This window comes from Mytilus californianus, unplaced genomic scaffold (genome assembly GCF_021869535.1).
Source record: "Mytilus californianus isolate M0D057914Y unplaced genomic scaffold, xbMytCali1.0.p SCAF_5, whole genome shotgun sequence".
In the NCBI taxonomy this organism is placed as follows: Eukaryota; Metazoa; Mollusca; class Bivalvia; order Mytilida; family Mytilidae; genus Mytilus; species Mytilus californianus.
In genome coordinates this window covers 80,396,035-80,409,841 of record NW_026262701.1, presented here as the reverse complement: position 1 = coordinate 80,409,841, position 13,807 = coordinate 80,396,035, and the positions used below count along the sequence as shown (strand labels likewise).

At 32.3% G+C, this 13,807-nt stretch overlaps 1 protein-coding gene across 1 annotated transcript in view; it reads right to left on the bottom strand.

Annotated features, from left to right (window-relative positions):
* LOC127703135 (deoxyribodipyrimidine photo-lyase-like) overlaps positions 1-11,170 on the bottom strand; it is a 28,140-nt gene extending 16,970 nt beyond the window's left edge. Inside the window, exons 1-2 of the mRNA XM_052207620.1 lie at positions 9,904-11,170; positions 7,760-7,844 (exon numbers count right to left, since the gene is read on the bottom strand). Coding sequence (XP_052063580.1) covers positions 7,760-7,844; positions 9,904-11,127 — 1,309 coding nt within the window. The 5' untranslated portion in view covers positions 11,128-11,170. The remainder of the gene's footprint in view (positions 1-7,759; positions 7,845-9,903) is intronic.
* Positions 11,171-13,807: the final 2,637 nt, after the last annotated feature.

The following is a 13,807-nucleotide window of genomic DNA, read 5'->3' as shown; positions in this document are numbered from 1 at the left end:
TTTTAATGAATAAAACCCCATAACTCGGAAATGTAAAATGTAAAATTTATGAAATTCTAAAGGGAGCTTACATCAATAGATATCAACAATTCATCAAAGTTTCATGAGAACTGCTGAAAGCATTTTTGAGTTATTGTCCGAAAACTGGAAAATCCCCCTTTTTTTTATGAATAAAACCCCGTAACTTGGAAACGTAAAATCTAAAATTTATAAAAATCAAAAGGGAGCTCATGTCAATAGATATAAACAATTAACCAAAATTTCTTGCAAGTTGGTGAAAGCATTCTTGAGTTATTGTCCGAAAACTGGAAAATCCCCCTTTTTTTAATGAATAAAACCCCATAACTGGGAAACATAAAATCTAAAATTTATAAAAAACGAAAGGGAGCTCACGTCGATAGATATAAACAATTCACCAAAGTTTTATGCAAATTGGTTAAAGCGTTTTTGAGTTAATGTCCGACATGTTGACGACGGACGGACAGACGGACGGACAGACGGACGGACAGACAACGGTATACCATAATACGTCCCGTAAACGGGCGTATAAAAATAAGGAGATGCGGTATAATTGCCAATAAGACCTCTATCCACCACAGTTCAAATGATGTGGATGTACTGGTAAGCAATAATAGGAAACCCTATAGCCTTCAACAATGAGAAAAATATATACTGTATGTACGGCTATAATAAAAGGCCCTGATATGAAAAATGTGAAACAATTCGATTGAGAAAATTAATTTGTTCCTCTAAATGCAGAGCTGTCACATGGGTATTTGTTTTTTTTAAGTGTGTTGATATATATGAAATATGGTGCAACTAGAGTGGACACACTGAAATGTCTCGCCTGTTTTACTGTTCATAATTGAATTTATGTTGAAAGTAAAAAAAATAAGTTTATATAAGCTTTACATTAAATTAACATTTTAATGATGAATGAACATGAAGTCAAGGTGAGATAAACCCTATCAGACAAACATGTAGGCCGTACAATCATTCCATACACCAAATTTATTTAACATATATTGCCTAAAGTATCTTAGAAACAAACCTCATTGAGGAAACTGAACTTTTTTAGTTACCTTGACCTTAGGCTTAAATATAGGTCTGTAATGCTTTTACATTCATGTTGAGTAACATGTTTTTAGAAAAAACAGCATCATAAAATCACATGGGATACACTTTTGGCTAATAAATCACAGGCAAATATAGCAACAACATTTGAGTAAATAAAATCGCATTATACAAAATTTTTTTTTTGAAACATTAAGTCAAATGACTACTAAAAGCAAACTTTAAAATTTCTTATGAAATAATTTTTCATCTAGATTTAAGGTTCATCAGAAGGGATTGACAAATATGGCCATTTTTTTTTATTTCCTCTTGAGTACAGACAAACCTGTGCACAAGGAAAAGTTTTAAGGCATTGCAGAAACTGGATAAATATTTGTCAATTCCTTGAGATGAACCTGAAAGACCCCCCCACCCCCCCCCCAAAAAAAAAAAAAAAAACTATAATTTTCTTCAATCTTTGATCAAAATATTGTAAAAAGTCATATTTTCATATTATCTATTTATCTATTTATGTTGCTATGCAAAAATATTTTTTACTTATCTCAATACTTATCTTATTTCATATGTATCAAAAATCAGTAAATGTGATTCTGTTGTGCAAACAAAATTTCAAAAGTTCTTCAATCTGTACATATTCAGCCAATTAATCTTTATGAAGGGACTGGAGTGAACTGTATTCTATGTTAAACATTCATGCATGAGTGACCTTATTTTAACATTTTCACACCTTCCAATGTTTTTGTTAATCACGGTTTAGTAATGATCCCTTAAAAGTTTTTATTATTTATTATCATTATTAATGTTATTTAAAGATTTTTATAAAATAATCTATTTCAATGTAAGTAATCAGCAGTTAAATAATAAAATACATTCCATACACCAAATATAGTTGACCTATTACTTATAGCATCTGAGAAGAAGACCAAACAACAGAAACTTAACATTGACCAATGAACCATGAAAATAAGCTCAAGGTCAGATGAAACCTGTCAGACAGACGTGCACACCTTACAATCATTCCATACACCACATATAGTTGACCAATAACTTAAAGTATCTGAGAAGAGGACCAAACAAGAGCAACTTAACATTGACCAATGAACCATGAAAATGAGGTCAAGGACAAATGACACCTGCCAGACAGACATGTTCACCTTTCAATCATTCCATACACCAAATATAGTTGACCTATTGCTTATAGTATTAGAAAAACAGACCAAAACACAAAAACTTAACATTGACCAATGAACCATGAAAATGAGGTCAAGGACAAATGACACCTGCCAGTCAGACATGTACACTTTACAATCATTCCTTACACCAAATATAGTTGACCTATTGCTTATAGTTTTAGAAAAACAGACCAAAACACAAAAACTTAACATTGACCAATGAACCATGAAAATAGGTCAAGGACAAATGACACCTGCCAGACAGACATGTACACCTTACAATCATTCCATACACCAAATATAGTTGACCAATGGCTTATAGTATTAGAAAAACAGACCAAAACACAAAAACTTAACATTGACCAATGAACCGTGAAAATGAGGTCAAGGTCAGATGAAACCTGCCAGACTGACATGTATCCCTTATAATCATTCCATACACCACATATAGCTGACCTACTGCTTGTAGTATCTGAGAAACGGACCTAATCACGTAACTTTAACCTTGATCACTGATCCATGAAATGAGGCTGAGGTCAGGTGAACCCTGTCTGATGGACATGTAGACGTTGCAAGGAACCCATATACCAAATATAGTTATCCTATTACTCATAATAAGTGAGAAATTTACATAACAAAAAAACTAAACTTTTTTTTCAAGAAGTCGCTGAACCATGAAAATAAGGTCAAGGACATTGGACATATGACAGACGAAAAGTTCGTAACATAAGGAATCTGCATACAAAGTATGAAGCATCCAGGTCTTCTACCTTCTGAAATATAAAGCTTTATACAAATAGTTTACGCCGCCGTCGCCGCCGCTGGATAGTAATACCTATGTCTCACTTTCTGCGACTTTCGTCGCAGGAGAGACAAAAAACTGTGACCAATGTTGCTATGAATCCTTTTTATTTTCAGATGATTTTAACCCAAATATTTTATTCGTCCTAAAATTTCCTATTTATTTAATTTTTAACCAAATTGAATCATAGATAATCATCATGTGTTTTAACTTTTTACACCAGCTGTTATGCCAGGAGAAAGCAAAATATAACTAAATGTATCAAAAAATAAAGTTATGACCATATAAACAAATAAACTAGCACAATTCTGCTTCTTTCAACTTAAACACCTGGCTTGTATAAATCTAACTTTAAATGCCATCATAATTTTTTTTTATTTGATGAAATATGGTGCGCAAAATTGTCAGTGACGAATAGATTTGTTCTTATGTCCATGTACTGCAGTTTTTAATCATGTTAAATAATATGCAATAGAAATTCTCATAATGATACTTCAAAGATGAGGATTCTGTCATGGCCAATGATTTAGTTTTATCCCAAAGACAAAGGTGCAAAATAGTCTAACTTGGTTAAGACTTTTAGAATCAAGACACGACTCTTTACATAAAAAAATCTTCTGGTTACAACTGAAATGTTTATTTTGGCTTAAAATTATTATTTTAATAATAAGATATTTTGTGAAATGAGTTGCTTGTTAGGAGTGTTGTCATGGTTATGATCTCAAGAATCTGCACTTTGAAAAACTACCAAAATGAATAACATGTATAATGATGTTTTTACCTTATCTGAAAAGAAAGACGATTTGGGGTATATATTTCAATTAGACAGCAACCCATAACAAAACAACAGCAATAAACTACTTCGCCTAGCACAGCTGGATATGACCGCAGAGGTCCAACCCTGAACAGTAAGGGCAAAAAAGGACACAATATTCAAGCTTGATACAGGTATGAATTTGGATTGTAATCAAATATTTAACACATTATAGGTTTCTGACACAGAATAACTGTAGTCAAAGAACTAAGAATTGGTTATATGATTTGAATTTATATAAAAATTTTTGCTTTTGTGTAATACACAATGTTGATGCGAATTGACCTCCCCCCCCCCCCCTTTTTTCCAAAAAAAATAAATTTGAAGGATTTTCTTTTTGATTTCTGAAATCTTGCAGAGAAAAAATTGTCCCCCCCCCCCCAAACCAATTTTTTTTTTCAAAAAAAATTCTTTCCCTCAGTCATGGTCATAATTTCAATTCAAATTTCCAATGAAGTTTGCAATCATAATAACCCATTTAAATACATCATAAAAGTCTTAAAATAGAAAATGACATACATAATCATAGCTAAAATTAATTTACCTTAAACAGCGTTTTTAAAATTATTAAAATAGTAACTTCTAAAAACTGCTTCGCAGAGCGCAGCTGGATACGCCCCTAGAGGTCCAACCCTGAACAGTTGGGGCAAAAATGGACACAATATTCAAGCTTGATACAGGTCTGAATTTGGATTGTAATTAAATATTTGACATATTATAGGTTTCTGAATAAATGTAGTCAAAGAACTTGAAATTGGTTATATGAATTGAATTTATATTCAATTAAAGATTTCTTGCTGTTGTGCAATACACTATGCTGTTGCACAATACTTAGTAAATCTGTTGTCAGACTATAAACAAATAAAATTCATAAAATTCTAGATGGAGCTTACATCAATAGATATAACCAATTCACCAAAGTTTCATAAGAATTGCCAATAGCATTTTTGAGTTATTGTCTGAAAACTGGAAAATCACCCCTTTTTTAATGAATAAACCCCATAAGTCGGAAATGTTAAATCTAAAATTTATAAAATTCTAAAAGGAGCTTACATCAATAGATATCAACAATTCATCAAAGTTTCATGGGAACTGCTGAAAGCATTTTGAGTTATTGTCCGAAAACTGGAAAATCCCCCCTTTTTTTTATGAATAAAACCCCATAACTTGGAAACGTAAAATCTAAAATTTATAAAAATCAAAAGGGAGCTCATGTCAATAGATATAAACAATTAACCAAAATTTCTTGAAAGTTGGTGAAAGCATTCTTGAGTTATTGTCCAAAAACTGGAAAATCCCCCTTTTTTTAATGAATAAAACCCCATAACTCGAAAACGTAAAATCTAAAATTTATAAAAAACAAAAGGGAGCTCACGTCAATAGATATAAACAATTCACCAAAGTTTTATGCAAATTGGTTAAAGCGTTTTTGAGTTAATGTCCGACATGTTGACGACGGACAGACAGACGGACGGACGGACAGACGGACAACGGTATACCATAATACGTTCCGTAAACGGGCGTATAATACTTTCCACCAGAGTTCAAATGAAGTGGATGTAAGCAATTATATAAGCAACCTGACAGCCTTCAACAATGAGAAAAAACCCATACCATATAGTCGGCTATAAAAGGCCACAAAGTTATATTATCACTATAACGCATATCATACATTCATATCAAATTGAAAAATAATGTCAAATTCACAATTTTAAACAGAAAATTGTTTGAATTATTTAATATCTATATAAATCCTAGAAGCAACTTGAATACATTTTAAAATTGTGAAAAAATGTTCATATTTCAACGATCTGAATATTATCTGTAAAGATAACTATGATGCATTATTGTCACATGACTTCTTTATATTTACACACAATTTTTTGGGGGTCAGGTTGGAAATATATTTACTTTTGTGACAAACAGTGTCAAAGTTAATTTTTATGAACAACATATTTCTCTAAAAAAAAACTATTAGCTTAATGTCATTGTAAATATATTTATTTTTCTAAAACTTTGAGGAATTAAGACAAATTACATGTACATGGCAAAGATACAATAAAGTACAAAATTTGAGAAAAAGTTGCAAAACTTGGCACTTGTCACATCCTGAGTGCTTTGTATAATGTTTATTGATAATTCAACATAATGTCTAATTTTATTGTTTTAATTATCATATTACATCATATTCCTGAATAAATAAATCATGTTTATAAACTGAAAAATCTTTACTTTAGGCCAAGAAAAATGAATTGGTAGATTCTTAATACTGCTTAAACAACTATAATACAGTTACATTTTCCAATTTTGCACTTCTAATTAATTGTATGAAAAAAAGTACAATTTATACCAAACTCCAAGGTAAATTCAAAAAGAGGGAAGTCCATAAAACCTGACTAATTCAAATGTTATTTTAAGACTATATCAACTAATGGAACGAATGGAAAACAACTGTCATATTACTGACTTGGAACTGGAATTTTCCAAAGATAATAGTGGGTTAAACCTGGTTTTATAGCTAGCTAAACCTACCACTTGTATGACAGTAGTTCATAGTTCTGTAATTGAAAGTGACTATAATTCATTGCCTTACATTCTTACATGTATGTAAATGTCTGCATGGGTTTGTCTTGCTGAAATATCTTTAAAACAGAAATTTATCTACCTATTTTTATGTGGCCTAATATTAAGTCATGTAGCCATTTTATACAATGTATGATCAACTTTTCTCTCTCAAATTTAAAAAAAAGGGACTGCTTAAAAATAGTTGGGTAAACCACATAATTCTGAAACTAAAATCTTCAAAAAAAATACATGTAGATTCCCAACAATTGACTTGGTTGAGCATATTGAGCTTTTCGCTATTTAACTTGAGAATTTGCATATAAAGGGACATAACTCAAAGAACAAAAACAACAACACTATATGTGAAAAATATTATAAAGGAACTTAAAAGGTGATGAAAGGCTGCTTAGTCTCAACTTTCAAAGTTAAATCTTCTCTAACTGACTTGTCTACATTAGTTGAAACATACTTATTGATATATTGAAAGGAAAAGTTAACTTTTCTATAACAATATGCATGTAATAAAGGTACATGGTTTAAGACAATCCAAATCTCAATATATTAAAAATTTGAACTGGACCTGGTTAAGGTTTACAATCTCATTTCAATGATTAGGTAGGGACTGATTGAATTCATTGACAGAAATAAAATCTACCACATAATAAAGGGCATTAGTTATAAATGACACATACCATATGAAATAAGACATAGTCAAAATTATCATAGTTTCAATAAAAGAGATTACATAAATAATTTGTGCAAGGCTTAATTAAACTTTGCAAAGAAAACCTAGTTTTCAATTTTCTGCATTTAAAGAGAATAACTTCGAAGAAACAAAATGAAATATGTTGTACATCAAAATCTAACTAGCCGGTATACTGTATAGTGTATACATATAAAATGTATACAAAATGAATTGTAAGTATTTCTATAAAAGCAAAAGGAAATGTACAACTAAATCATGTAAAAAAATAGGTAAAATGTATAAATTAAGTATTGGAAATATATTTCAAATTTGAATCTTTGATATGATTAAAATATAAGCATTAAGCATAATGTAAATGATGACATTTTAACATGTATTAGAGTCTGGATGGGGTTTACAGAATAGAGTATAATGGGTCGATACAACGGAAAAATCAGCCAAAAAAATCAAGAATAGAGAAAAATAGGCCAAAATAATAAAATAGTGAATAATGGGGTGCTAAAGTATAAAGAATAGAGAAATAGTGGTAAAAAAAAATACAGAATAGAGAAAAATGACCTAAAGCATTAAAAAAAATACAAAATGAAGGACCCCATTCAGACCCTCATGTATGTATACATACAAACCTTCAGTAAGAAAAGATCCAAGAGCATCCCAACCACCATCTTCACTAAAATTCCAGGACTTAACAATAGGTGCAGCCCAATCAATCTATAATCATAAATCATCAAATTACATAAAGTTATGCATGCAGGTGTTAATTACATATTTGCATTTCTGTACAAACTGATAAATGCCATTATATTAGACTTAGTTGACATTGACATTTACGTATTTGTTTGCATGTAAATACATATCTATGGCAAGACATATACTGCATGTACAATGTATATACTGTTCATGTTTCTGTATAAGTACAAAAAGCTAATAAATATATATAGTTCTCCTGTTTGAATTGTTTTAAACTAGTCTTTTTGGGCCCTCAAATTATAGCCTGCTGTTTGGTGTGAGCCAAGGCTCTGTGCTCCGTGTTGAAGGCTGTACTATGACCTATAATTGTTTACTTTTTACACATTGTGACTTGGGATTATAAAGTTGACTAATTGGCACTCATACCACATCTTCTTATTTATATATATGTCTAACTTTTAAAAAATAATTTCAGGTACATGTCTGTACTTTTAAACGTTTCATAAGTAAAGAAGTGCAAGGTACAGTGTAACATACCCTAGGTATAGTGTGAGCATAGGCAAATCCAGGGGGGGGGGGGGGGCCTGGGGGCCCGGGGCCCCCCCTTTTGTGGGAAAAATTTGGTTGATTATATAGGGAATCACTGAAGCATGACTGGAGCAGGGCCCCCCTTAGGTCAGTCAGCGGGCCCTCCCCCCTTATGAAAAGTTCTGGATCTGCCACTGGTTAGGGCTTTGTTCACAGTTTGGGACTTAAAGGGGGGGGGGACAGTTACATCTTTATTGTGTCATTATTCCTTTTTTACTATTTTCAAAATACCTACCACAAACATAGCAAAAAGTAGACTCACACAAAAGTTTTCCTTTAATACATGTACATGGGGGTAGTTGAAAACTAATAAACACAATGAAATTAAGAGCAGCATGTATTCCCAAAATATTTGTAAATTGCACTAATATACATGTACCTGGGCAAAGCATTAATGATATACCCAGCTGTCTCTAACAATTATTTGTCTTTTAATCATTGAAAAAGAGTGAGGATTAAGTCCAATGCACATAATGACAGGTAAACGGTCTAAAAATCCAAATGTCAGGCAGCCAAATAAGTAATAAAATCAGAAAGTCTTGAGAAATAGCATTACATATGTAAATTAGTGACAAACTGTGTAAACCAAAACTCTGGAATAACAAAAGATAGGTACAGTTTTTAATAATTTATCCATTAGTTTATTTTGATAATTAAAAAAAAATTCCCAAACTCATCTTGAGTTTAAGCATTGTTAAGTGGGATATTTTTTAAAAATAAAATTATCTGAAGCATGAAATGCAATGTATACATGCACTATACTACATATTTTGGTTTGAAAGATACATCTTTATCAGGTAAGCTGGCGAACTAAGTTTTTTCTCTTAATTAAATTATTAAGCCACATTACAGTCATGACAGTCAACCAAATCGACAGCTTCAGATCTTACCTTACACAAGGTTTTCTCTGTTTACTCATTTAACATGTTTAAACCAGATACTACATTTTGTAAATATTGTTAATTTTTTTAAACTGTTTTGAAAAATACACATGTGAAATTGGTAAATACCACACATGTGCAATGACAATTAATTAAGTAATCTACAGTTCTTGAAGTTTTGTTTTAGAATAAGAATAAGATTCCCATAAATCAACTTTTCAATTCAAAATCAGAATAATCCTGATTTTGTGCATATTCACAGTTTATTTTCCAGTTATCTGAGATTTATTCTCGTCAGACCAATTTTATAATGTAATGATTGTACACATACAATGCATTTGAAGGTTTTCATCCAGATTTACTTTACTTAAAATTTTAATTGAAAAACAATTCAAGTTAATTCAAAACTGATGAAGAATGGTAAGCAGAAGGCAAACCCTAGTACCCAAGGTTTATTTGTTCTCTTACACTTACTCAAAACTCTAACTACATAAACTAGGTTTTACTTCTCTACACACATTTAACAATTTTTTTTGCCTCCTTATTAATCTGGCCAACTGTATTACATGTACAATGTACCTGAGTAAAAAGAAAGTTAGTATAAACCTTACCATGCTACCATTTTTTCTTCTTGGCATTTTTGCTAATTCAAGATCATCAAGTGTCTGAGAGTTTGGTATACACATACATTTTGGTAATATTCCTGGACTTTCTATTGGCAGACCAATTGGTTCAACTGAAGACTGACGAGAGCATTCCATGAAATGAGTAACTGAACCTATGCCCCTCATCCCTAGAGATTCTGTGTTTATAGATGATGGTTCATGCAGCAAATAAGAATGAAACCTATTGCACTGTATTCCGGACTTGGATAATTTGTTACATAATGCATCATCTCTTTCTTTCAAAAAGGGTTCATAAACATCATTCAGAAACAAAGTATTTGCACCAGTTTGTAGAATAATTTGCTTCATAATATTGTAACTGTTTTCAGTCTTTGTATTATAATACAATATCCCATTGCCAAACTTCTCAAGAAAGGACTGGTTAAGAAACTGGAGAGCGTAATGGAGCCATAATTTTGTGGCTCCGCCTGTAGCTACAACATCCAATGGATCTTCTTCATGATCAGACCATATAAAAACTAATAACACTGCTGCATTGGATGAGGCAGCAGCTACTAAAGCAGGATTATCATACATCCGCAAGTCTCTCCTTAACCAATAAATAACAGGAGGATTACTTATTTGTCTTGGTAGTGAGTTTCCTTTCTTCTTTTTCTTTTTATGTTTTGAATTTGGAAAATCTGAAACCTGAAGTCCAGGAATGCTAGCTTTCAGATGTCCCTCATTGTTTGCATTGTTTCCATTTAAGGAATGTGGTACTGGTTGAATGTTTTGTCGTTTGTTAAATCTTTTATGCAAAGCTGAACCCGCAGGTTCATTGCTGGATTCATTCAGTAATGGCGTAATGGTCTTTTTAGGATTACAGTCTGACAGAGACAAAGACTTAGCTAGCTCCATGTCAAGTTCAAAGCCAAAGTCACTTGTAAGAAACCCATTTTCAACACTACAACCTACAGCTTCGTTTGATTTTGAATGTAAAGCTTCTGTTTCAGAGAAGTAGTTCTTGAAGACACCAACCAGACAGTTATGTAAAATTGGCTTTGCAACTTTAAGGTTCTCTATAAAGTTTATGAAATGGTTTCTTGTTTTGTCGTAGCCTTCAAGTGACAAGATCATGCAAAAGCATTCGTCTGCTTCGCAATTCCCATTTGAATATTGATTCAAAATCTCTTGAGATTCCCTACCGAATGAAAACCATACAGAACTCATCGTTCATTCATCAGTTATCATCTGCAATGTTTACGTTATGCAATTCTGTTCGGAACTCATCGAACTCGGAAGTTCTCTTGTTTCTTTATCCGTATTGGAATTGGTGCGTTAGAAATTTGTCTTTAAGCGGTGCAGTGGTCAAAAATAATTTTAGATATATATTTAGTTATTTTTGTTGAAAATATATTATAGCGTACTGACGCGACTGTGTAGAAATGAAAGAAAGACGTGTAGATCTCAAATCAATAGATTATATAATAAATTAGCTACCACACCAGCATTTAAATTGCTATTTCTCGAGTTTCGTTTAAAATAAATTATACCGGTAATTTGGACATTCATTGCAGAGTGTTGCACATATACTTTATGTAGTCCTCGCCTGAGTTACCACTGCAGTTTTTTTTTCTTCCTGAAAATTATAAGAGTACCTTTTTATTAATAAATCTTGTAGATATAATGAACTTTTACCATATACATGATATATATGCAATATTGAAAACTTTCAATTATAGCCAACAGACCGTGTTCATGACTTTTATCGCAGTTAATGAACCTGATTTTATTTGTTATTTTCAAGAGAACTCATAAGACAATATAGTAATAATTAACAGGTACGAGTTTGCATTGGTACGAGTTTTTTTTAGTGGTACGAGTTGACATTGGTACGAGTTTATGTAACAGCCACTATGTTCCGTCAGTTACTTTGTTCCGGCGGAACTTTTCAACTAGTTATTTCGTTCCGATGGAACTTTCCAACTAGTTGTTTTATTCCGAGTGCAGTCGAAAAGTTCCGGAAAAAAGTAGCTAGTTGAAAAGTCCCGGAACAATGTAGCTAACAATGTAGCTAGTTGGATAGTTCTGGCGGAACAGAACAACTAGTTACATTGTTCCGAATATACCATATTTCGTCCTTTTTGTAGAAAGAGGGTGAAGAATGAGTATCAGTATATATAAGAGAAAATCATTAATTTACAAGAATACCAAACGCACTGAAAGGGGTTTCTTTGGGGACAAATATGCAAAATTTAAGTTGTATTTCATAGCTCACATAAAACGGAATGAATTGCATTATCATGCAAATTTAGTACCCTCAAGAGAGGGAAGAATACCCCCCCCCCCCCCCTCCTCATGTGGTTCTTTGCATCAATTCTCCAAATGGAACTTTGTGACTGGTTGATAAGTTCCGTTGGAACTTTTGGGCTAGTTTGTTAGTTCCGGTTTTGACTTATTTGCCAAAGAGGAACTTTGTGGCTTGTTGATAAGTTCCTTTTGACTTTTTTAATCAGTATCTTGGTTTCTCTTTGAAAGTTTCAAATATAATATGTTGCGCTTTTACTTTGCATCAATTCTCCAAATGGAACTTTCTGCCTGGTTGATAAGTTCCGTTGGAACTTTTGGGCTAGTTTGTTAGTTCCGGTTTTGACTAATTTGGCAAAAAGGAACTTTCTAACTAGTTGATATGTTCCGTTGGAACTTTTCAACTAGTCACTTTGTTTCGATGGACTTTTAAACCAGAGGGAGAACAAAGTGACTAGTTAATAAGTTCCTCCGGAACTTTTCGGCTAGTTAGTTCTTTCCGCCCGGAACTTTCCAACGTCGGAACAAAAGAGCATTTACATTTACAATGGTACGAGATAACTATAAGACTAATTAACACAACGAATTTGACTTCATGTTCACATTGACTTCATATTAGACAAATTAAAACTTGTATTTTGTTTTAATTTTTTTGAACCTATTTTTTAAAATTGCTTGGAATATAGATTCAAGATTCAAGATTTTATTCATAGCCTAAGACACATACAGGTGTGCAAGAGGACAATATGATTACAAACATAACATAATACATAGCGAGACAGGACAGACAAAACACAAATACATAGTATGTTATAAAAGACAATTGATATAGTTAATTTATTTCATAATTTTCTTTACGATATGCTTATTATTTGACCAATAATAAGTTATTGAAAATACCATTCGAGAGGCAACAGTAGTAAATTACTGTATGCATGGGAAATTGCTAGAAATCTAGAAAGGGTACCATAATAAAATTGAGAATGGAAATGGGGAAAATGTCAAAGAGATAACAACCCGACTAAAGAGCAGATAACAGCCGAAGGCCACCAATGGGTCTTCAACGCAGCGAGAAAATCACGCACCCGGAGGTAGGCCTCAGCTAAGTTTCTTTTGATTTACCGAAAACGGCCGATCTTAATTTTGTCCTCCAGTGCTCTGATTGTCTCCCTAAATATTGAGTTTTATAGATAATTGGGTTTTTTTCTCAAAAAAAAAAGATCCTAGATGAATTTTGAACCCTGCTTTTTTGGGAAATAAAAACGATTGTCCATATTTTTGCCATCAATATATTGAATGTTTATTTCAGTGTTTATAGAAAAAAAAATAGTGGGATAACCAATGAGACCACTTTCAATCAGAGACTAACAGGACGACGATGTAAACAACGATGGGTCACAGTACGGTCTTCATCAATGAGCAAAATCAATAACTTATAGTGAAGTATGAATGGTGAGTTAAGCTAGATGGTGTCATCCTGGGCGTATGACATTTGCGCCGATTTTATAAATTTTCCATCTCTCATTTGCGCCGATTCAATAATTTCAAGTTTCAATTGCTCCTTTTTGCATTTAGTGCTGTGCTTTTTTCATGGCATAAAGAG